The 22821-nt window shown below is 37.8% G+C and overlaps 1 protein-coding gene across 5 annotated transcripts in view; it reads right to left on the bottom strand.

The window, feature by feature from the left end:
• The window catches only part of FGD4 (FYVE, RhoGEF and PH domain containing 4), a 241934-nt gene that overhangs the window by 158930 nt on the left and 60183 nt on the right, over nt 1-22821 (bottom strand). The window contains exon 1 of one of the 5 annotated variants that reach the window (XM_006055603.4): nt 2068-2270. The exons of the other annotated variants lie outside the window; for them this stretch is intronic. Within the exon in view, the coding sequence (XP_006055665.3) occupies nt 2068-2077 (10 nt within the window). The 5' untranslated portion in view covers nt 2078-2270. Of the gene's footprint in view, nt 1-2067; nt 2271-22821 lie in introns of those variants that run through there. 5 annotated transcript variants of the gene reach the window in all.

The following is a 22821-nucleotide window of genomic DNA, read 5'->3' as shown; positions in this document are numbered from 1 at the left end:
TCTTGTGGCTGAATTATTGGGAGAATCTCAGGCCAGGCCATTTCTAAGCTAGTGAAACAAGGAAAAACCAAAGGCTTTGGCTGAAGTCTTGTGAATCTGTGTTTTTCCTGGCACTAGTATTTTCATAGCCCAAGCTTTCTATGCATAGATTTAGTTTTCCATTCACATGAAGCTTGTGGCATAAAAGAACCTGCTTTAGTTAAGGAAGTTCTCTTTCAGTGTTCAATGATCACCTATTTGCAAATATTCTATAAATCCCAGTCCACGAAGAAAGCAATGTCATCCACATTTGAAAAATAGCTAGCACACAGGCTGCCTGCCACACAGAAGTAAAAGTTTTTTAAATGTGTGATTCATAAGTTTAAACAAACATGGAATCCAACACATTTGTTTAAAATCCTAATTCAATGCTTGTCCTTAAGTTCTAAGTGGTCTAAGGACCACTGGTGGTCCCGTGGTTAAGAATCTGCCTGCCAATGCAGAGCACTCAGGTTTGATCCCTCATCCAGGAAGATCCCTCATGCAGCAGGGCAACTAAGCCCAAGCACCATAACTACTGAAGCCCATGTACCTAGAGCCTGTACTCTGCAACAATTGAAAACACCATAACAAGAAGCCTGTCAATGCAACTAAGGAGTAGACTCCACTCGCCACAACTAGAGAAAGCCCATGCACAGCAACAAAGATCTAGCACAGTCAAAAATAATACATTAAAAAAACAAATAAATTAATTACAAAACAATTCTAAGGTATAGCTATTATGAATGTCTTAAATCAAGAATACAAATGTAATGGGAGGCGACTTCCTCAGTGGTCCAATGATAAAGAATCCACCTTCCAATGCAAGACACACAGCTTTGATCCCGATGGGGAAACTAAGATCCCACATGCCCGGGGAAAACTAAGCCCACCAACCACTGCTAGAGAAGCCGGCACACCACAACGAAGACCCAACACAGAGATAAATAAATAAATAAAGTTAAGAAAAAACAAATACAATGGGATTTTCCCCCCAAGTCATCTTGCAAAGATAATCTTTAAAAAATGGTAATGTTCTCTGATTTATAGTTCAAAATCTTTAAAGACGTTAAATATCCAACAATAGAGTACATGCCAACTAAAGTATTACTTTTTAACAGAATATCATATAGCTATTGAATTTTTACTAAGAAGTTTTGTAATGTGAAATATTTAATGTTATTTGGAAAGGGGAAAGAATGATTTTTAAAAATCCATGTAAATTATGACCTCAGCTTTACCAAACAACAAATACAAAGGGTAAGAACACATCAAAATGTTATCAGCAGTTACACCCAAATGTTTATTTTCCTTCTCCTTATTACAAATAAAAAATATGTTTTAAAATGTTTTTTTCTGAATAAAACATTCACTTAACGTGGTTTTTCAGTTAAACAGAAAAGACTCTGAGAACATTAAAGCCACAATGCTAGGAGGATCTAGGCAAGTCAACTAGACTTTGGAGACCAATAAATCATTGGTAATTTTAAGAAATCCTTAACTTTGTTGCATTGCCAATGCACCTTGCTGATGTTTTAGAAATAGAATTTTATCCTCAAATAATTGATGACTGAGAGAATATTAAATGTATCAATACATTCTAAGAAACTTGTTGAAATGTAGTTTTTACATATTAGAAATGGAAGTAGTAGAAATAGAAAATAGAAATAGGAGGAATGAGGCTATAATAAAGACTCAGCTAAGATAGGTCAACGCTGATTGCACACAGCACAGTTCACTTTCACTGCTCTCAAGGAACACTGCTATGCTACGAATCCACAGGAAGAAATGTCATTACCTCAAGTAATTGTACTTGGGCCATAAAAATAAGAAAAACTGTACCTCTGTGTTAAAATCACAGCATGAAACCATTGTAAACAAGAGGCAGGATAATTTTTCAATCATGATACAAATTACTTATAATTTGGTAGTAAACAAAGAGATAAATACCAGTTACTTTACCTACTCATATACTTTGCATACTCAAAAAGTTCAAATGTTTTTAAACTAAAATATTTTAAAAACAGGAACTGCAAAAACAATACTCACAGCCCCCCATAAAGAATTCCTTTCAAACAACATCCAGCAGCGCCTTTTTTTCTTCTGATTAATCATTCTTAATTCCTGCTTGTGGAGGGACTATTTGGATCTACAGTTTGTGGGTAAAATCTATAGATATTCTTCATTTAGACACCAGTCACGCACACATCTTCTGCTCGACAGGGTAAAGAACTAACTAAGGGGAAGTGCAGAGCTATGTTTCATAACTCCTTCCACCACTGATGCAGCCTCAAAGAACTACGCAAGTAATGAATTTCAAAATTCTACAAAGGTATTTCAAAATGTAGTGAGAGAACTCTAGAGCACTGTGGCAAAATGGGAAGGATGAGGCCAACTACATGTGATTTAATTGTAGTTATAGTCGTTAAATTTACAAACTATCCTTGAAAACTAGGTCTTAAAGAATTTCAAATTTTTTTCATGGTCATAAGAAAAAAAAAATCATAAGAAATGCTGAAAAACAAAACCATGTCCATCTCCCCCAAAACAAGTCTTTTATCTCTTCCCAGGTTACTAGCAATCCCAAATGACTTTATTGAAAACAAAAATTAGAATTTTAAAGAAGAGGCACCAATGAGCAAATTTCCCATCCTTGTCATGCTTATAAGATAAATTACTAATCAAAGTTAATGTTTTAGATAATATATAACACAGATTTGTCAAAACATCTAAGGTTTATCATCACATGGATTTAACATTTACGTAGTGACACTAATTTCCCTTTCATGTGATGTTTAGATGGTATAGTCAGAATCAAACTATAATAATCTAGACTCAGAACAACTTTATAACATCACTTCTTCAAATTATTGTGTTTCTGAAAGAATTGAAAGTCATGTACTAACTTAAAGTACTTGAGGAAATTTTGATAGGTAGAATAAAACAAAACATGGAGAAAACTACTTGGAGAAACACACACTAAAATTACAAACCCTTAGAAATTTAGAAATCCTCCCTTTGTATGGATAAGAAAACTGAGATCAAGAGTGTTAAGGAAGGCTAGATATAGACATACTGATATTAAAGAGACAAGATATATACATTTCAGACATTCTGATAGGCTTTCTTCAGTTCAATTTCCATGGCATTTTATTTCTAAATTAGGTCTTTCTTAAACATGTTTTCGCGGGGTCGTAGTTTTGAGAGCTAATAACTGGCCTACAACAATCTCTTCCTGTCAGTGTTGTTATTGCAAGCTTTCATGCCACGTTCATGTGATGTGAGGAAGTATCCAATGGCTAACACTTTCCAAATTTCACCAACCTATGCCAGCATCCCCGCCCAGATCAGCTGAAGATTGAGAGTGTCCTCTGCAGAGTCAGTGTAGGTTTTGCACAGGAAGTGTTGCTCTATGTGCTCAGGCATAAGTGATGAAGCCAAATGAGGATGTCAGCATTTTTGGTTCCTTCTCTCTAGCTCAGAAGAGTACAGCAGGAAACTTCACACTGACCACATGCCAGTGAACCACTGGCTGAAACTGGACCTGTTCTGCCCTGCTACAGTGTACCAGGGCTGGAAGTACCCAAATACGCATGTTGGCTCTGGTTCTGGACATCTTTTTTTCCAATGTTTTAGCAGTTTGGCAGGCAAAGAAAAAGAAACTTCATATGGAATATTTTCTGATTATTTGACATTGTACATTGTAGATTTTTAATATCCTTATAATTAGCTAAACTTTTTCCCTGTTTATTCAGATATTATGTGAATATAGCTCTAGAAATCTGTTTCAGGGATTGCACTGAAATAAAATTTCATACATATGTGCTTTCTTTCCCCTTAGTTTTCTGTTTACACTTTGGTCTGCTAGTTTTTATAAAAACAGATTTATACCTCTTGACTTTAAATCAAGTAATTTAAAGTAATTCATTCATACAGTAAATTGAGAACAGCTTTAAGAATCATAGTATCAACCAATCTGTTATAAAGCTAAAATTAGTAATCCTCTCAAAAAAGAAAAAAAAATTATTATGTGGCTAAAAATAAATCTTCATTAAAAAAAAAGGGCAAAGCTATTTATCTGCTCTTAACACCACAATCATTGGAGAAGGAAATGGCAACCCACTCCAGTGTTCTTGCCTGGAGAATCCCAGGGACAGGGGAGCCTGGTGGGCTGCCGTCTATGGGGTCGCACAGAGTCAGACACAACTGAAGTGACTTAGCTGTACCAGCAACAGCACAATCATTCCATTCCATGTCTTGATAAAATTAATATTATATTAGTAATTACACCTGTGTATTATTTTGCACCCTTCTCGTAACAACCCTAACAAAAAGACATTAATTAGCCCTACTGTATAGGTGATGAAACTATACGGCAGAGCTGCAATTCAAACCTTAGACTTTTTAACTTCAAAACCTGAACTTGATCCCTGGGTCAGAAAGATCCCCTGGAGAAGGGAATGGCAACCCACTCTATTTATTCTTGCCTGGAGAATCCCATGGACAGAGGAGCCTGGAGGGCTACAGTCCATGGGGTCACACAGAGCTGGACACAACTGAAGCGACTTAGCATTCAAGAGGCTCTTTAGTTCCTCTTCACTTTCTGCCATTAGAGTGGTATCATCTGCATATCTGAGGTTGTTGATATTTCTCCCAGTAATCTTGATGTCAGTTCATGATTCACCCAGCATGACATGCACCCCAATGTTCATTGCAGCACTCTTTGCAACAGCTAAGACATGGAAGCAACCTAAATGTCCATCAATAGAGGAATGGATAACGAAGATGTGGCACACATATACAATGGAATATTATGCATCCATTTAAAAGAATGAAATAATATCACTTGCAGCAACATTGGTGGGCCTAGAGACTGTCATGAGTGAAATAAACTGGCAGAGAAGCAAAAATATCATATGGTATCCCTTATATGTGCAATCTAAAAAGAAATGATACAAATGACCTTATCTACAAAACAGAAACAGACTCACAAACTTAGAGAATGAACTTGTGGTTCCTACGGAGAAGGATGGGAGGAAGGGTTACTAGAGTTTTGCATCAGCATGAGACGATGCTGTATTTTAAACAAATAACCAATAAGGATCATCTGTATAGCAATATTTTAATAAATATGCTATATTTTAAATAAATAACCAACAAGGACTTTCTGTATAGTGTAGGGAACCCTGCTTCATGTTATGTGGCAGTCCAGATGGGAGGGAAGTTTAGGGGAGAATGGTACATGTATATGTAAGGCTATGTCCCTTTGCTGTCCACCTGAAACTATCACGACATTGTTAATTAGCTATACTCTAAGCTCAACATTAGGAGAAGGCAATGGCACCCCACTCCAGTACTCTTGCCTGGAAAATCCCATGGACGGAGGAGCCTGGTGGGCCGCAGTCCATGGGGTTGCTAAGAGTCGGACACGACTGAGAGACTTCACTTTCTTTCACTTTCATGCATTGGAGAAGGAAATGGCAACCCACTCCAGTGTTCTTGCCTGGAGAATCCCAGGGACGGGGGAGCCTGGTGGGCTGCCGTCTATGGGGTTGCACAGAGTCGGACACGACTGAAGAGACTTAGCAGCAGCAGCAGCAGCAGCAGCAGCAAGCTCAACATTCAGAAAACTAAGATCATGGCATCTGGTCCCATCACTTCATGGCAAATAGATGGGGAAACAGTGGAAACAGTGTCAGACTTTATTTTTGCGGGCTCCCAAATCACTGCAGATGGTGATTGCAGCCATGAAATTAAAAGATGCTTACTCCTTGGAAGGAAAGTTATGACCAACCTAGATAGTATATTAAAAAGGAGAGATAGTACTTTGCCAACAAAGATCCGTCTAGTCAAGGCTATGGTCATGTATGGATGTGAGAATTGGACTGTGAAGAAAGCTGAGCACCAAAGAATTGATGCTTTTGAACTGTGGTGTTGGAGAAAACTCTTGAGAGTCCCTTGGACTGCAAGGAGATCCAACCAGTCCATCCTGAACGAGATGAGTCCTGGGTGTTCACTGGAAGGAATGATGCTGAAGCTGAAACTCCAATACTTTGGCCACCTCATGTGAAGAGTTGACTCATTGGAAAAAACCCTGATGCTGGGAGGGATTGGGGGCAGGAGGAGAAGGGGACGACAGAGGATGAGATGGCTGGATGGCATCACCAACTCGATGGACATGAGTTTGAGTGAACTCTGAGAGTTGCTGATGGACAGGGAGGCCTGGTGTGCTGCGATTCATGGGGTCGCAAAGAGGCAGACACGACTGAGCGACTGAACTGAACTGAATACAAAATAAAAAGTTGAAAAAAAAATAAAACAAAACTGATCTCTAAAATGCACACTTCCTGCCATTCTCCCAAAGTTTTCCCAAAATTTCTAACTTCAGAAAGAATAAGAAAAACTTTTGCCCCTATGTCTGAGTTTTCTTGGTTTTAACCCTCAAATTCAAAGCTTAAAAATGTTCATGTCTGGTAAAGCAAATTTCCTCTTTTTACTTCATGTACCTCTTCCCATTACTAAACTCCTCAAAACTTTGTTATCTAATCTACTTATAAAGTGAACCATTTTATACCTAGCCTAAAACATTAGAATCATTTAGAATAACTTATTCTATAGTCCACCAGAGCAACAGTCAGTTTTAATTTTACTCATTAGTTATGAGAAAGAGAAGAGTCACTTCCTCAAGGTCACTCTGAGCAGAAATAGAATTTGGTTTAAGGTCTGGTCATAAATCATGCTTCCTCTGCAACAGTGAGCCACCATTGGTAAACTTGTCACCAAGTGACAGAAAATAACAAAAACTATGGGATACTTAAAATACTTTTTCTGTTGATACTTATTTCCCCTACCTGTCCACTCCTTCTATTTTGGCCATTGCCAATATATTCTACATTGTAGTATGAAAAGAAACCACAATTGCCTCGGCAGATAAAGAAAAAAAGTCTATTCCTATTTCAAACATGAAGCAAATGTTTCATTTCCTTTTCTTATTAAAATATGGGATATAACCCCAAAAATGATAGCTTTTAAAAGTGTCATATTAAATCTACTTTTTTCTATTTAAATTTTACTGGTACATAGTATTATCTTTTGACTTATAAACTTAAGATAGTTCACTAAGAAATTTGTAAATGTTCACATGTATGGCAACAGGCATCACTGTTTTGTCTAAAGCAGTGGTACCAACTGAACTTTCTGTTATTGATGGAAATGTTCTATATTTGTGCTATAGTATAAAGTAGCTATATGAGCATTTGAAACATGACTTGTATGATCAAGCAATGTGTGATCAAGGAACTAAAATCTTATTTTAGTTAATTTTAGTAAGAGCAACCTGTGGCTAGTGGACACAGCTCTAAAGCCTAGGTGTATGTGTGTGTATTTTTTTTTAATAAAATATATAAAGTTTATAACTTTTATTTTGAAGTAATCATTGACTCACAGGAAGTTACAAAAATAGTACACAGAGGCCTAATTTCCCCTAAGAAAGAAAGATAGCACTAAGTCGTGTCCGACTCTTGAGATCCCATGAACTGTAGCCTGCCAGGCTCCTCTGTCCATAGGATTCTCTAGGCAAGAATACTGGAGTGGGTTGCCATTTCCTTCTCCAGGGCAACTTCCTGACCCAGGAATTGAACCCATGTCTCCCACATTGCAGGCAGATTCTTTACCAACTGAGCTATGTGGGAAGCCCCAATTTCCCCTAATCATTATGTCATATTATTTAACTATAGTACAATATCAAAACCAGAAAACTGACATTTGTACAATGTGTTTGTTTAGTTCTATGCCATTTTATCACTTGCATAGACTTGTGTAACCTCTACCACAATGAAGATACTGAACAATTTCCATCATCATGAAGAGCTCCCTCATGCCACCCCTTTATAGGGTGAACATAAGGAGAACACCCTTCTCCCCACCTTCTCTAACCCCTGGTAGCCACTAATCTATTCTATATAACATGCTGTCATTTACAGAATGCACTGTTAAGTGGAATCACACAGTATGTGACTTTTTGAGACTGCCGTTTTTTCACTTAGCATAATACCCTTGAGCTCCATTCAACTTCTTGTATGCATCAAGAGAGTGTTCTTTTTTATTTCTTTGTTGAATTCCATACTGTGGATATTCCATAGTTAACTTAGCCATTCATGTTAATGAACATGAGGATGTTCACAGTCTGGACTATTACAACAAATAAAACTATGAACATTTTGCACAGGTTTTAGTGTAGATCTAAGTTCTCATTTCTCTGCAACAAATGTTCCAAAGTGCAGATGCTAGATTATATGATGAGTGTCCACATGTGCTTATTGTCACTTGTCATCTGTGGATTTTTTTTCATGTTGTTTCCCCATTTTCTAATTAGATTGTTTGGGTTGTTTTACTGTTAAGTTTTGAGAGTTCTTTACATATTTTAGAGAGGATCCTTTGTCAAATATAGGGCTTCAAAATATTTTTCCAGTCTATAGCTTCTTTATCAACCTTTTAACAGACAAAATTTTAAATTTTGATGAAATTTTATCAATCTTTTCTTTTACTATTCATGCTTCTGGTCACATGACTAATAACTTTTATAAAATTATTTACTGACGTACAGTTGATTTATAATGTGTTAGTTTCAGGTGTACAGCAAAGTAATCAGATATATATATATATATTATATCTCCACCCTTTTCTAGGGTGTTTTCCCATACAGGGCATTACAGAGTATTGAGTAGAGTTCCCTGTGCTATACAATAGGTTCTTACAAATAATCAATCTTATATACAGTAGTGTATATATGTCAATCCCAATCTCCCAATTTATCCCTCCCCGCCCATCCTTTGATAACTGTAAGCTTGTTTTCTACATCTGGGACCCTAATTCTGTTTTGTAAATAAGTTCATTTATACCTTTTTTAAGATTCCACATATAAGCAAGATCATATATATTTGTCTTTCTGTGTCTTACTTCACTCAGTATGACAATCTCTAGTACCATTCACGTTGCTGCAAATGGCATTATCTTGTTTTGTTTTGTTTTTTATGGCTGAGTAATATTCCATTGCATATATGTACCAAATCATCTTTATCCATTTCTTTGTTGATGAACATTTAGGCTGTGTCCATGTCCGGGCTATTGTAAACAGTGCTGCAATAAACATTGGGGTGCATTTATCTTTTTGAATTACGGTTTTCTCTGGGTATATATTGCTAATAACTTTTTACCAACCCCAGATCCTGAAGATTTCCTCCTATGTTATCTTTTCAAATGTTTACAGTTTTTTATGTTTTACATTGAAATTGATAATCTATTTTGAATTAATTTATAGTCATATTGTAAGGTTTAGTTTTTTTTGTTTGTTTTTGTCTATACCTATCCAACTACTCAAGCATCATTTGCTGAAAAGACAAACTGTATTACTTTTGAACTTTGTCAAAAATCAGCTGGCTGTACCTGTATGGGGCTATTTCTAAGTTCTCTATTCTGTTGCATTAATCTATTTGTCCCTCTGGCAACCACAGAGTTGATTACTATAACCACATAATGTTTTAAAACTAGATCAAGTAATTTTCTCAACATTACTCTTCTTTATCTAAATTGTTTTGGGTATTCTAGTCACTTTGTCTTCCCATATAAATTTCAGAATAACCTTATTCATACCTACACAAGTTTTCAGAGCATCTTGGGAAGAATTGTTAAACCTGTATATTAATTTGGGAGATCATCATCTTTACGATACTGAGAGTCTTTCAGACCATGTCTGAAAGACATGTCTCTCCATTATATAGACCTTTGATTTCATCAGCAGCAATTTATAGATTTCCTGGGTATATCTTTTAAAAGCAAGTCAAATGATGAACTAGAAATAGCTTGTAAATGCTACCAAAATAAAAAGTGGTAGTCCAAATAAGTTTTAGGCGTCAAAACAATCTTGGCTAACAGAGTTAAAAATCAATATCACAAACACAACAAATACATCCACTGGGGAATAAGTATATTTGGCTGAAAGACTGGCTTTATATAATTTACAAAGAAATGAAAGGGCACAACACGGTAATTTGCAATTAAAACAATAAACAGGATAGACTGGAGGTATAAAACAGATATAAAATATCCTCCAATTACATGTAGCACTGTATTCCCTTTTTTGGATTATTATATTTATTCTATGAATCATCATACATGTGTATTATGTATGCAACAACTGTATAAAATCAAGGCTCTAAATTATATAATTCCAAAAGTCTCTTTCAAGTCCTACATTAAATTATTTTATTTTTTGAAGAGTCCGTGGTTGAAAAGGCTTTATGAATTTTGCTATGTAGGTATCTTTGGTGGGCAGGTCAAGTGGCAAAATAATTCTATTGAATATAAGTATATGTAACCATTTGGAAAATTTACTAAAGCTATGGGGGAAAGAGATATAAGAAATCTGAAGGCTATTAAAATTATCTACCCCAGAAATGAGTATTCTGTGAAAATACCTGGAAGGTAATCAGGAACTTACGTACCTATCCAAAGGAAATAAAGAACAATTTTTAAATACATACAAAAATACATTCTTAACAACTAAGTTAAAAAATAGTGACTACCACAGGTGCAATTCATGGGGTCGCAAAGAGTCGGACACGACTGAGCGACTGAACTGAACTGAAGTGAACTGAACCATAGGTGTATAAACCCTGAAGTAAATAAGGTCTTATTTAATGATGAATAAAGTGTAGTTGTGAAGGTGGAAGAGTGCCAAAATAATACAGCGACCTCCCCACCTACCTCCCATCAACATTCTACAAGTGTCTAATCCAAGCCTTCGGAAATCCATATCCAGCTTTCAAAGCTGACTGAGAAGGAAGAATCTGAAGACTTGAAACTAAGGAACAAATGACCATGAGCACTTCCTATTCACCTATATGTGCCCTAGAATGTTTTATCGGTTCACACACACACTAACTGCTTGGTGGATTGATAAGTACCTAGGATACCACAAAACAAATGTAAAATTAATTTGTAGAGAAACAGAAGATGATGCTTCCTAAAATCGAAGAGCATAGGTGTCGTTTTTTGAACTGTTGGTAATGATATCATCCCAAAGAAGTTTGACACTGCATGAAGAGTATCAAGAAGAAGCTAGAAGGCTTCTTCATACAGAATCATAAATACATGTATAATAATCATCTCATTTACAATACACATTCACTCCTGAATATGTCATTCTACCAGACTTTGTAGGGTATGAGGAGACTAAAGAAGAAAAATATCAATAGATGAACCAAGGAGAGAGAGAAAAAAAGGAAGCAAATTGCTAGTCACACTTGATAACTACTGGGGAAGAGTAAAACTAAAAGCAAGTTAGGGAAACCAGTGCTGCCTCAAACATTTTTATATACAATTAAAGAAAACATGCTCAAATGATTTCAATATTTAAAAACTTCTCAGTGTTATTAAGATAACATATAACCAAACTCAAAAGTATGAAATCAAAGCTAAGAATAGGAATTAAAGCTTAAAGATTTAATTTACCAGTTGGAGTCTGTGAGGGAAAAAGCTGGCTTAAAACTCAACATTCAGAAAACTAAGATCATAGCATCCAGTTCATGGCAAACAGATGAGGAAACAATGAAGACAGTGACAGACTTTATTTTCTTGGGATCCAAAATCACTGCAGATGGTGACTACAGCCATGAAATTAAAAGACACTTGCTCCTTGGAAGAAAAGGTATGACCAACCTAGATAGCATATTAAAAAAGAGAAACATTACTTTGCCTACAAAGGTCCATCTAGTCAAAGCTATACATTTCCACTAGTCATGTATGGATGTGAGAGATGGACCATAAAGAAGGCTGAGTGCCGAAGAATTGATGCTTTTGAACTGTGGTGTTGGAGAAGACTCTTGAGAGTCCCTTGGACTGCAAGGAGATCAAACCAGTTAATACTAAAGGAAATCAGTCTGAATATTCATTGGAAGGACTGATGCTGAAGCTGAAGCTCCAATACTTCAGTCACCTGATGCGAAGAACTGACTCACTGGAAAAGACCCTGAAGCTGGGAAAGATTGAGGGCAGGAGGAGAAGGGGGCAACAGAATATGAGATGGTTGGATGGTATCGTCGACATGTATTTGAGCAAACTCCAGGAGATAGTGAAGGACAGGGAAGCCTGGCATGCTTCAGTCCATGGGGCTGCAAAGGTCAAAAACAACAGAGCAACTGAACAACAATGAGAGTGTATGAATTTTAAAGCTATAAGATATAATCAAATTCTTTAAAATCACTATTATAATAGAACATTAATTTAAAAATTTTTTAGAGCCCAAAATTGGATTGTATGCATGTGCTCAGTCACTCAGTTATGTCTGACTCTTTGTGACCCCATGTACTGTACCCTGCCAGGCTCCTCTGTCCATGGAATTTTCCAGGCAAGAATACTGGAGTGGGTTGCCATTTCCTATTCCAGGGTTGCCATTTCCTATTCTTCCTGACCTAAGGAGTGAACCTGCATCTCTTGCATCTCCTGCATTGGCAAGCAGATTCTTTACCACTGTGCCACCTATGGGAAAATTTACTAATGTAAGTCTTTAACAAATTCAGTAAGTGATTTTACTAGTCTGTATAAGCTAACCTAAAGGATGATTTGGGTGAATAAACAAAAGCTAAGGCAGCTTCTGCTACCATCATCTGTTTTGTCTTCTCTCGCCAATATGGAAAGAGCTGCACACAAAAGTTCCAAACGAAAGAACCTTGGGATCCTTTCATTCCATGATTTACCTTCTGATTTACCACAATCACTTTAACAAGGCATCCAGAGTCCACCTTTCATTGTAAACAATCTTAAACAGCACCTACTCCCTATTTTAAGAAGAGGAATCTTTAGAATGAGACTATTTCTCTCCATCTGGTAACATATAGGGCAACCTTTACTAAAAATAAACAGATCAGTGTTAAAACCAAATAAGATACATAAGTGCATTCAGACATCCTTGTCACATACAAATCTGCATACCAGAAGTGCTTGAGAATATTATTCTGTTGATGAGAAATTTAAAAATTAATTTTACCTCCAAGATGACTTCTGTCCACCAAATTGTAACATTTAAAATTGACAGATATTGAAATGCTTTTTATATATAAAAGTTTTCTTTTAACCTTCTTCCAGAGCTTACAATCTTACTTCAAACAATAAACAATTACTTTTTACCATCTCATAACCTGAGTCAAGAGTACTTTTTCAGTACTATCAAAACAAAACAAAACAAAAAAAACCCTAACAGTAGAGTCATGAGCCAAAATTCTGTCACTACTGCCACCAACGCCCCACCAAGAGGTGGCGTCTATTTTGCCACCTCCTTGCTTCTGGGTTGGACCTATGACTGTCCAAAGGAAAAAGGCAGAAATGACACTGTAGTAATTCTGGGCTAAATCTTTGAGAGGCCTGGAAACTTCTCCTTCCTTCCTTTTAGAGTCCAGCTGCCATGCTATAAGCAGGTCCAAACAGCATCAGGAATGAGAAAGGCCCACACAGAGAAGAAGACAGGCCCAGATAACAGGACCTACTTGCCACTCATGAAAGTGAACTATCCTGAAAGTAACTCCTAAAAGCTCTAATCAAGCTGCCTCCGCTGACAGCATACGACCTTGAGATAAGGTAAGCTGTCCTTATAAAAACCCTGCCAAATCCCAAACTTGTGCGTAGAAAAGCCATTATTGTCTTTGCTATTGCTATTGCTAAGTCACTTCAGTCGTGTCCAACTCTGTGTGACCCCATAGACGGCAGCCCACCAGGCTCCCCTGTCCCTGGGATTCTCTAGGCAAGAACACTGGAGTGGGTTGCCATTTCCTTCTCCAATGTATGAAAGTGAAAAGTGAAAGTGAAGTCGCTCAGTCGTGTCCGACCCTCAGCGACCCCATGGACTGCAGCCTTCCAGGCTCCTCTGTCCATGGGATTTTCCAGGCAAGAGTACTGGAGTGGGGTGCCATTGCCTTCTCCATTATTGTCTTAAGCCACTAAATTTGGAGGTTGATCTGTTATGTAGCAATAGGTAGATAACTGAAAGAAAATTTGGTACCAGAAGTGGGGTTCTACTGCAACAAAAACCTAAAATGTGTACCAGCTTTGGATCCAGGTGATGGGCAGAAGCTGGAAGAGTTTTGAGGAGACTGCTAATAAAGATTTGAAAAAGTGAATAAATGTTATCAGTACCTAAAAAAAAGGGACCCAAGTTATGTACTGTGAAGACAATCAGCAAATCAATGCAAGCAGTGATGTGGAAGGTGGAAATGGTACCTAAGGAGCTCATGATCTTACTAAGTAAAATTCAAGGAAGAATGTTGAAAGTATCAACTGGCTCATTTTAACTGCTTCTGTAGTGAGAAGAACTAAAAAAGGAACTGACTGGTTCCTTTTCAAACAGAATTTAGAGGAAATATAAAGGTGTCACATTTGGCGGGTTCAAAAACAAAACCATTGCTCATTTTAGCATCTTAGCAAAAAGTAAGCTCAAAGTAAGAAATGGTTCAGGGCAAAGATCAAATCCTGTACTGCCAGTACAATGTGGCCTTAAGGATGTGGCTGTATGATCCTTTGTTGACCCCTCAAAAAGATTTTAGTTTCCTCATAGACTTTTTCCTTTAAACCAGTGATTCTAATATTCCATGTATACACTTCTAGGTACTCATGTCCTTGTAGAGACTGTCCCCACATTGACTCTGGGCTGAGCTTATTACTGCTTTAGACCACTAGAATAGGGCAGAAATCATTCAGTGCCAACTGTAGGCCCAGATCTTATTTGGTTGGGCAACATCTACTTCTTCCATTTTGGAACCCAGACACCACGGGTGACCTAAGCAGCCATGGGTCCCAGCTGAGCTCCTACCCAAACCTCAGAGGACCATAGCCATTCCAGCATCCAGCTGACAGGACATGAAAACAAAATTGCCTGGTCAACCCACTGAATCACAAGGTAACAAACTGCTGCTTTAAACTACTGAGTTTTGGAGTGGTTTATTACACTTCAATAATAACCAAAACACGGGTGCCTTTCAGTGGTATATTAAATGTCACTTCTCTCTGATCATAAAAGGCTAGATAATTATGAAGAAATGCAATGAAAACTTTTTGTTCTAAAAATTTAATGCGCAACATGGACATAGAGGTCATCATACTAAGTGAAACAAGCCAGACAGACAAAGACAAATATCATATGATATCTCATATGTAGAATCTAACAAAAACAACAACAAAAAGATACAAATGAACTTATATACAAAACAGAAATAGACGCACAGACATGGAAAACAAACTTATGGTTACCAAAGGGGAAAGATGGGGAGGATAAATTAGGAACTTGGGATTAACATATACCACTACTATATATAAAATAGATAACCAACAAGGACCTACCATATAGCACAGGAAACTATACTCAATATGAGGGAAACAAATCTGAAAAAGAATATTACTGTGTTGGCCAAAAAGTTCATTTGGGTTTTTCCAATAAGATGTTACGAAAACCCTGAAAGAACTTCTGGCCAACCCAATATACATATAATGTGTAACACAACATTTTAAATAAACTATACTTCAATTAAAAAATATGTATATATTATACCTAGGATCAATTTAACAGTTATTTAAACAAATAAAACATACCTTCTAAGTCTATGGAATATTTTTTTTGAGAGTCTATCTTACAGACAGATCTTAGAGTCTGTCACTAATAAGGACAAAAACCTTAGGGTTTCCATTTTCAGTAGAAAACAATAAGCACCTATACATTAGGGAGGACTAGACAGGGAAGGAGATCTTAGCAAGGCATACCAGGGGTACAGACAAAACTGAGGAAAGGCCCTGCTTATCAGGTAAATTTCAATAGGAATTCAGAAATCAGCAGAGGAAAATACACAGACACCAATCTGTGCTAATAGCCAAGGAATTCTCAAGGCACAGTCACAAGAGTGAAGATGGCAGGTTTTCCAAAGCCTATTGTTATAGCAAACAGCAAGATTTTTACCATCCGTATCTCCAAAGAGAAACTATAAGCTCTGCCTTCTCCTGTGCTGAGGCAACTGCTGCCCTCTGCTTAGCTACTTTGGATTTAAAGGGCCCTCAAACATCTGAGCCATCACCCTGATTTCAGTCCATCCTGTGGATGACTATGATGGCATACAGGGAGGCTGGAGACTTTCTGCATCTTGAGAATAGAAACAATAAAGGTAAATTCTTCAAAAGACGGTAGTATTATTATTTTAAGTTTCATAGAACAGGACTTAGAAGGGTTCTAATCACATAGTAAACTCTCAACATCCAACACTATCAACAAATCACATTTGGTGAATTTGTTCAATTACAAGTGCGTCTGCCCTAAAAACAGTAACTTTCAAGGAAAAAAAAATTTTTTTAATATCAACTCAGAAGCCTATTATTAGGGAACTGGTTTAAACAAACTAGTACAGCTATAAAGCTATAAATACTATGCTGCCTTAAATGAGATGATAAAAAATGAAGAGGATTTTAAAAGATTTGATGTGGAAAATTTCTAATATAAGTGAAAAATCAAATTGAAAAAGCATATAATTCCATTTAAAAATAAGTATATATTATTATTATATATGCATAGAAAAGAATTTCTTAGAGCCACCAGACTAAACAGCACAATCTGGGTAGGGATTTCACTTTCTACTTAACACACTGCTATAACATCTGGGGTATTTTAAATTTATTTTAACAGCAAGCACAAATGACTCTTACAATCAGAAAAACATTAAAATAAAGACACACAGATTCTTCTTAAAACAAAGCATGCTTTTACCTGAATTAGTTCGTGAGTTTTCAGTGCTTATTTTTCTTTGCACACCAGCAGCTCAGGTCTGTTTTTAGAACAGTGTCAGGAGCTGCTTGCTATATGAGCTGTTTCCTGTATCAGGCAGCTATTTTTAATTAATGAATACTTTGTTGTAAAAGTTCATGGGAAGATAAAAACACTACCATTGCTGCAAGTGAAACTAAAGAAAGGCTTATTCTGCAAACTAAAATGAAAGATTTAAGTCATTAAAAAGTACTCCATGTTAAAAAGTATTAAGGCACATAGCATTTAATGTTAAGCACTTTATTTCCACTGTGATATTGAGATAAATTGGATCATTTAAAAATTCCTGAAGAAGTAGACAGCATATTAAAAAGCAGAAACATTACTTTGCCAACAAAGGTCCATCTAGTCAAAGCTATGGTTTTTCCAGTAGTCATGTACAGATGTGAGAGTTGGACCATAAAGAGAGCTAAGCGCCGAAGAACTGATGCTTCGGAACTGTGGTATTGGAGAAGACTCTTGAGAGTCCCTTGGAATGCAAGGTTTTTATTTTCTTCCAAGGTTTATGAGATAAAATGGCTCAAAAGATAGCTGCTATGTAAAGAAATTATATTTTTAATCTATCCAATCCCGTACTCGAACAGCATCACAAGGAGTCCTCTGGAGGGTCAGTAGCAGTTGAGAGTAGGTTGGAATGCAATGGCTAGTTAACAGAGCCAGAATTCCCAGGTCCCACCCAAGACGCTTTCCCACAGAATGAAGATCGGATTTCCCTGTAGACCTAAGAGAAGGTTCTAAGAAGGCCTCACTGCACTGGGGATGATTATGCACAGTCCAATCACAAAAAGAAAGGTTTATTGTTCTCTTGCCAACCTATAAGCCTCACAACAGGTGGCAATTTACCCAATTATGCTAAACTCTACCCACACACTCTTCACTCACCACTTCCCTAAATTCCTTACATTTGTAAACTGCTTCACAATTTTTAAGTGCTCTCTTATCCATTAATTTGATTCAAACAGGTTATAAGATATCTACCTAATGTGTTTAGTTACAACTGAATTTGAAAGGAGTTCTAAGGATGGAACAGGGCTCCCAATATCCTCTAAGGAGGCCTTGCTTTTAGCACATCCCATGGCAGAGGTGAGGGAGTTAATTATATGCATCAACACGGAGGGTGTTTGGGAAAAGATAAACATTTTAATCAGTGAACTCCATGTAAGCAGACTGCCTTCCATAACGTGGGTGGGCCTCATCCATTCAGTTGACAGCCTGCATAGAGTGAAAAGACTGGCCTCCCTGAGCAAAAAAGAATTCTTCAGCAGCCTGTCTGTAGATTTCATCTGAACCACTGGCTTGCCTGGGTCTCTGCTTGCTGGCCTTTGGACTGGAGCTGCACCACCAGCTCTTCTGGGTCTCAAGTCTGCCAACCCATGCTGTGGACTTGGACTTGCCGGCCTCCATAAATACGTGAGCCAATTCCTTAGAACATATATGTGTACACATACAATCTATTGGTTCTGTTTCTCTGGAGATGCCTAACTAATACAGGAGGTCCCACAGTTTAATAACTACACTGGAAGAATCACTCAGTGAGGGACAAGTGGCTTCTCCTAACTAGGAGATGCCTGACCTTTCTCCCTCCCATGGTGCTCTCCAGCAAACAATACTGTTTAAGGATGCATGAATATGCCTGGAATAGATACACACCTTATTCTTCCTTTCTTTTTAGATACCTAGGAAGAGAAATGAGTCCTAAAAATGGTTCACACTCTGCTCAAAGTTTAAAATCACAAATGTAATATAAAAATCACAAAATTAGCTAGGTAAGTCTCAGCAATGCCTGCTGAGGTCACTGTGGAAAGGAGAGTAAAAGAGAAAAAGTAAAGGTGACAGTATCGGAAGCACAATGACCTTTGACTCAGGGCATCACACACATTATTCTCTATTACAGATAACTGAATTATTCATATCTGCCTCATAATATCTCAAATACTTCCCTAGTTACGGAAATTCTCTACCCAGTTCTTTTAAAATCTTCATCAACATTTAGCATGGGTCATCTGCTTAACTAGACAAATGCACCACCTTGTGGTTATGCTTCATCCTAAACTCCCCATCCTCCAGAGGCTGTCTAGTCTGGACATCCCCCCCACCTCGCATGCAGCAGAACCACAAAGGAGCCCTTTACCTCAATCTTCTCATCTACGACAGAGCTACTTGTACTTCTTGAGCAACACTCTGGCCCCTCCCTCACCTTCCCATGAAGGTAGTGCCTACAGCCTACACTGACAATTTTAATATTTATACTCACTTTTCCTTCAAACCAATGGTTTGAAGTATTTTTGCATATAAACTTTTACAAAATATACTCTCTTCCACTTTTTATTGTCTTTACCTCCTTGTCTTTGCCTCCGCTACACAATGTATCCTTCACCATGGCCAATACATCTCTCTAGCTTTAATTGCGTACACAAAATAGAGTTGTAGATAGAATAGATATTATCACACAATTTAGAAATGAGGAAAGGGGCAAAAAGAGATGAAATAACTTGTGCAAGTTTAATTTCTAAATTAATGGTAATCAGGGCCCATTTTCTATGACCTGTTACTTGAATGTCTATTAAATAGAATGGCAATATAACAGTTATCATATAGCTCCTAAGATGGTAGAGAAGGACATGCGCTCATCTTCTCTTGCAAGAACACCAAAATTCCAACTAGCCGCTGATTAACTATCAACAGGAAAACAGTGGATCCCACCAAAAAAAGATACCCCACATCCAACAGCAAAAGAGAAGACCCAACAAGATGGTAGGAGAGGAAAATCGAATTTAGAATCAAACTTCATATTCACTAGAGATGTGCAAATGAAACTTTCTGCACAACAGGTCCTACAAAAAGGAGCACTAAGCCCCACAAGACACTGAGCCAAACCTGCCTTTGAGTGTTTGAGTATCTCCTGCGGAAGCACGGGTCAGCAGTGGCCTACTACGGGGCAAGGGGCACCAAAGACAACAGTCCCGGGATGCACGCATACTGCCATAAGTCCTTTTGAAGGATGTCACCATTACCACCATTACTGAGGCCAAACTACAGGGAGGGCATACATATCCAACCATCAGCAGAAAATCGGATTAAGAATTTACTGAGCTTGGTATTTTCCAGGCCCTCTACACTATTATATAGCAACAGTCCCAATATTATGTCATATCTATATTCATTAGATAAATCATCACCTCTTGGAAGTCAAGAGATACCTGGAGTAACAGGCAAATTTGGCCTTGAAGTATAAAATGAAGCAGGGCACAGGCTAACAGAGGTTTGCCAAGAGAATGCCCTGGTCAAAGCACACACCCTCTTCCAACAACACAAGAGACTTTACACATGGACATTATCAGATGGTCAATACCTAAATCAGACTGATTATATTCTTTGTAGTCAGAGATGGAAAGAAGTTCTCGGTTCAGTTCAGTTCAGTCACTCATTATTGTCCAATTCTTTGTGACCCCATGAACATCAGTACACACCAGGATTCCCTGGCCATCACCAACTGCTGAAGCTTACTCAAACTCATGTCCATAGAATCAATGATGCCATCCAACCATCTGATCCTCTATCACACCCTTCTCCTCCTGACTTCAATCTTTCCCAGTATCAGGGTCTTTTCCAATGAGTCAGTTCTTCCCATCAGGTGGCCAAAGAATTGGAGTTTCAGGTTCAGCATCAGTCCCTCCAATGAATAATCAGGACTGACTTCCTTTAGGAATGATTGGTTGGATCTCCTTCTTATCCAAGGTCTCTCAAGAGAATTCTTCAACACCACTGTTCAAAACCATCAATTCTTTGGTGCTCAGCTTTCTTTATAGTCCAACTCTCACATCCATACATGACTACTGGAAAAATTGTAGCTTTCACTAGATGGTCCTTTGTCAGCAAAGCAATCTCTCTACTTTTTAATATGCTGTCTAGGTGGCCATGGCTTTTCTTCAAAGGCTTGGAGAATTTTGAGCATTACTTGGCTAGCGTGTGAGATCAGTGCAATTGTGTGGTAGTTTGAACATTCTTTGGCATTGTCTTTCTTTGGGATTGGAATGAAAACTGACCTTTTTCAGCCCTGTGGCCACTGCTGAGTTATCCAAATTTGCTGGCATATTGAGTGCAGCACTTTCACAGCATCATATTTTAGGATCTGAAATAGCTCAACTGGAATTCCATCACCTCCACTTGCTTTGTTCCTAGTGGTTCCTAAGGCCCACTTGACTTTGTATTCCAGGATGTCTGGCTCTACATGAATGATCACACCATTGTAGTTATCTGGGTCATGAAGATCTTTTTTGAATAGCTCTTCTGTGTATTCTTGCTACTTCTTCTTAATATCTTCTGCTTCTGTTAGGTCCATACCATTTCTGTCCTTTATTGAGCCCATCTTTGCATGAGATGTTCCTGTGGTATCTCTAATTCTCTTGAAGTGATCTCTAGTCTTTGACATTCTAGTGTTTTCCTCTATTTCTCTGCACTGATCACTGAGGAAGGCTTTCTTATCTCTCCTTGTTATCCTTTGGAACTCTGCATTCAGATGGCTATATCTTTCCTTTTCTCCTTTACCTTTCGCGTCTCTTCTTTTCTCAGCTACTTGTAAGGCCTCCTCAGACAACCATTTTGCCTTTTTGCATTTCTTTTTCTTGGGGATGGTCTTGATCACCACCTCCTGTACAGTGTTACCAACCTACATCTTCAGGCACTCTGTCTATCAGATCTAATCCCTTGAATCTATTTGTCACTTCCACTGTATAATCATAATGGATTTGATTAAGGTCATATGTGCATGGTCTAGTGGTTTTCCCTACTTTCTTCAATTTAAGTCTGAATTTGGCAATAAGGAGTTCATGATCTGAGCCACAGTCAGCTCCCAGTCTTGTGTTTGCTGACTATATAGAGCTTCTCCATGTTTGGCTGCAAAGAATATAATCAATCTGATTTTGGTGTCGACCATCTGCTGATGTCCATGTGTAGAGTCTTCTCTTGTGTTGTTGGAAGAGGGTGTTTGCTATGATTGGTGCATTCTCTTGGCAAAACTGTTAGCCTTTACTCTGCTTCGTTCCATATTCCAAGGCCAAATTTGCCTGTTATTCCAGGTATTTCTTGACTTCCTACTTTTGCATTCCAGTCCCCTATAATGAAAAGGGTATCTTTTTTGGGTGTTAGTTCTAGAAGGTCTTGTAGGTCTTCATAGAACCATTCAACTTCAGCTTCTTCAGCATTACTGGTTGGGGCATAGACTTGGATTACTGTGATATTGAATGGTTTGCCTTGGAAATGAACAGAGATCATTCTGTCATTTTTGAGATTGCATCCAAGTACTGCATTTTGGACTCTTTTGTTAACTGTGATGACTACTCCATTTTCTAAGGGATTCTTGTCCACAGTAGTAGATATAATACTGAGGTAAATTCACCCATTCCAGTCCATACAAGTTCACTGATTCCTAAGATGTCAATGTTCACTCTTGCCATCTCGTTTAACCACTTCCAATTTGCCTTGATTCATGGAGCTAACATTCCAGGTTTCTATGCAATATTGCTCTTTATAGCATCAGACTTTGTTTCCCTCACCAGTCACATTCTCAACTGGGTGTTGTTTTTGCTTTCAGTCCCTCTCTTCATTCTTTCTGGAGTTATTTCTCTGCTGATCTCCAGTAGCATATTGGGCACCTATCGACTTGAGAAGTTCATCTTTCAGTGTCCTTTTTGTCTTTTCATACTGTTCATGGGGTTCTCAGGGCAAGACTACTGAAGTGGTTTGCAATTCCCTTCTCCAGTGGACCCCGTTTTGTTAGAACCCGTCCATCTTGGGTGGCCCTACATGACATGGCTCATAGTTTCATTGAGTTAGACAAGTCTGTGGTCAATAGAAAAGCTCTATACATCAGCATAAACAAAACCAGGAGCTGACTGTGGCTCATATTATGAATTTTTTATGGCAAAATTTGACTTAAATTGAAGAAAGTA

Source organism: Bubalus bubalis, chromosome 4, assembly GCF_019923935.1.
Source record: "Bubalus bubalis isolate 160015118507 breed Murrah chromosome 4, NDDB_SH_1, whole genome shotgun sequence".
Classification (NCBI taxonomy): Eukaryota; Metazoa; Chordata; class Mammalia; order Artiodactyla; family Bovidae; genus Bubalus; species Bubalus bubalis.
The sequence above is the reverse complement of the archived record's forward strand: the minus strand, read 5'-3'. Positions and strand labels throughout refer to the sequence as shown.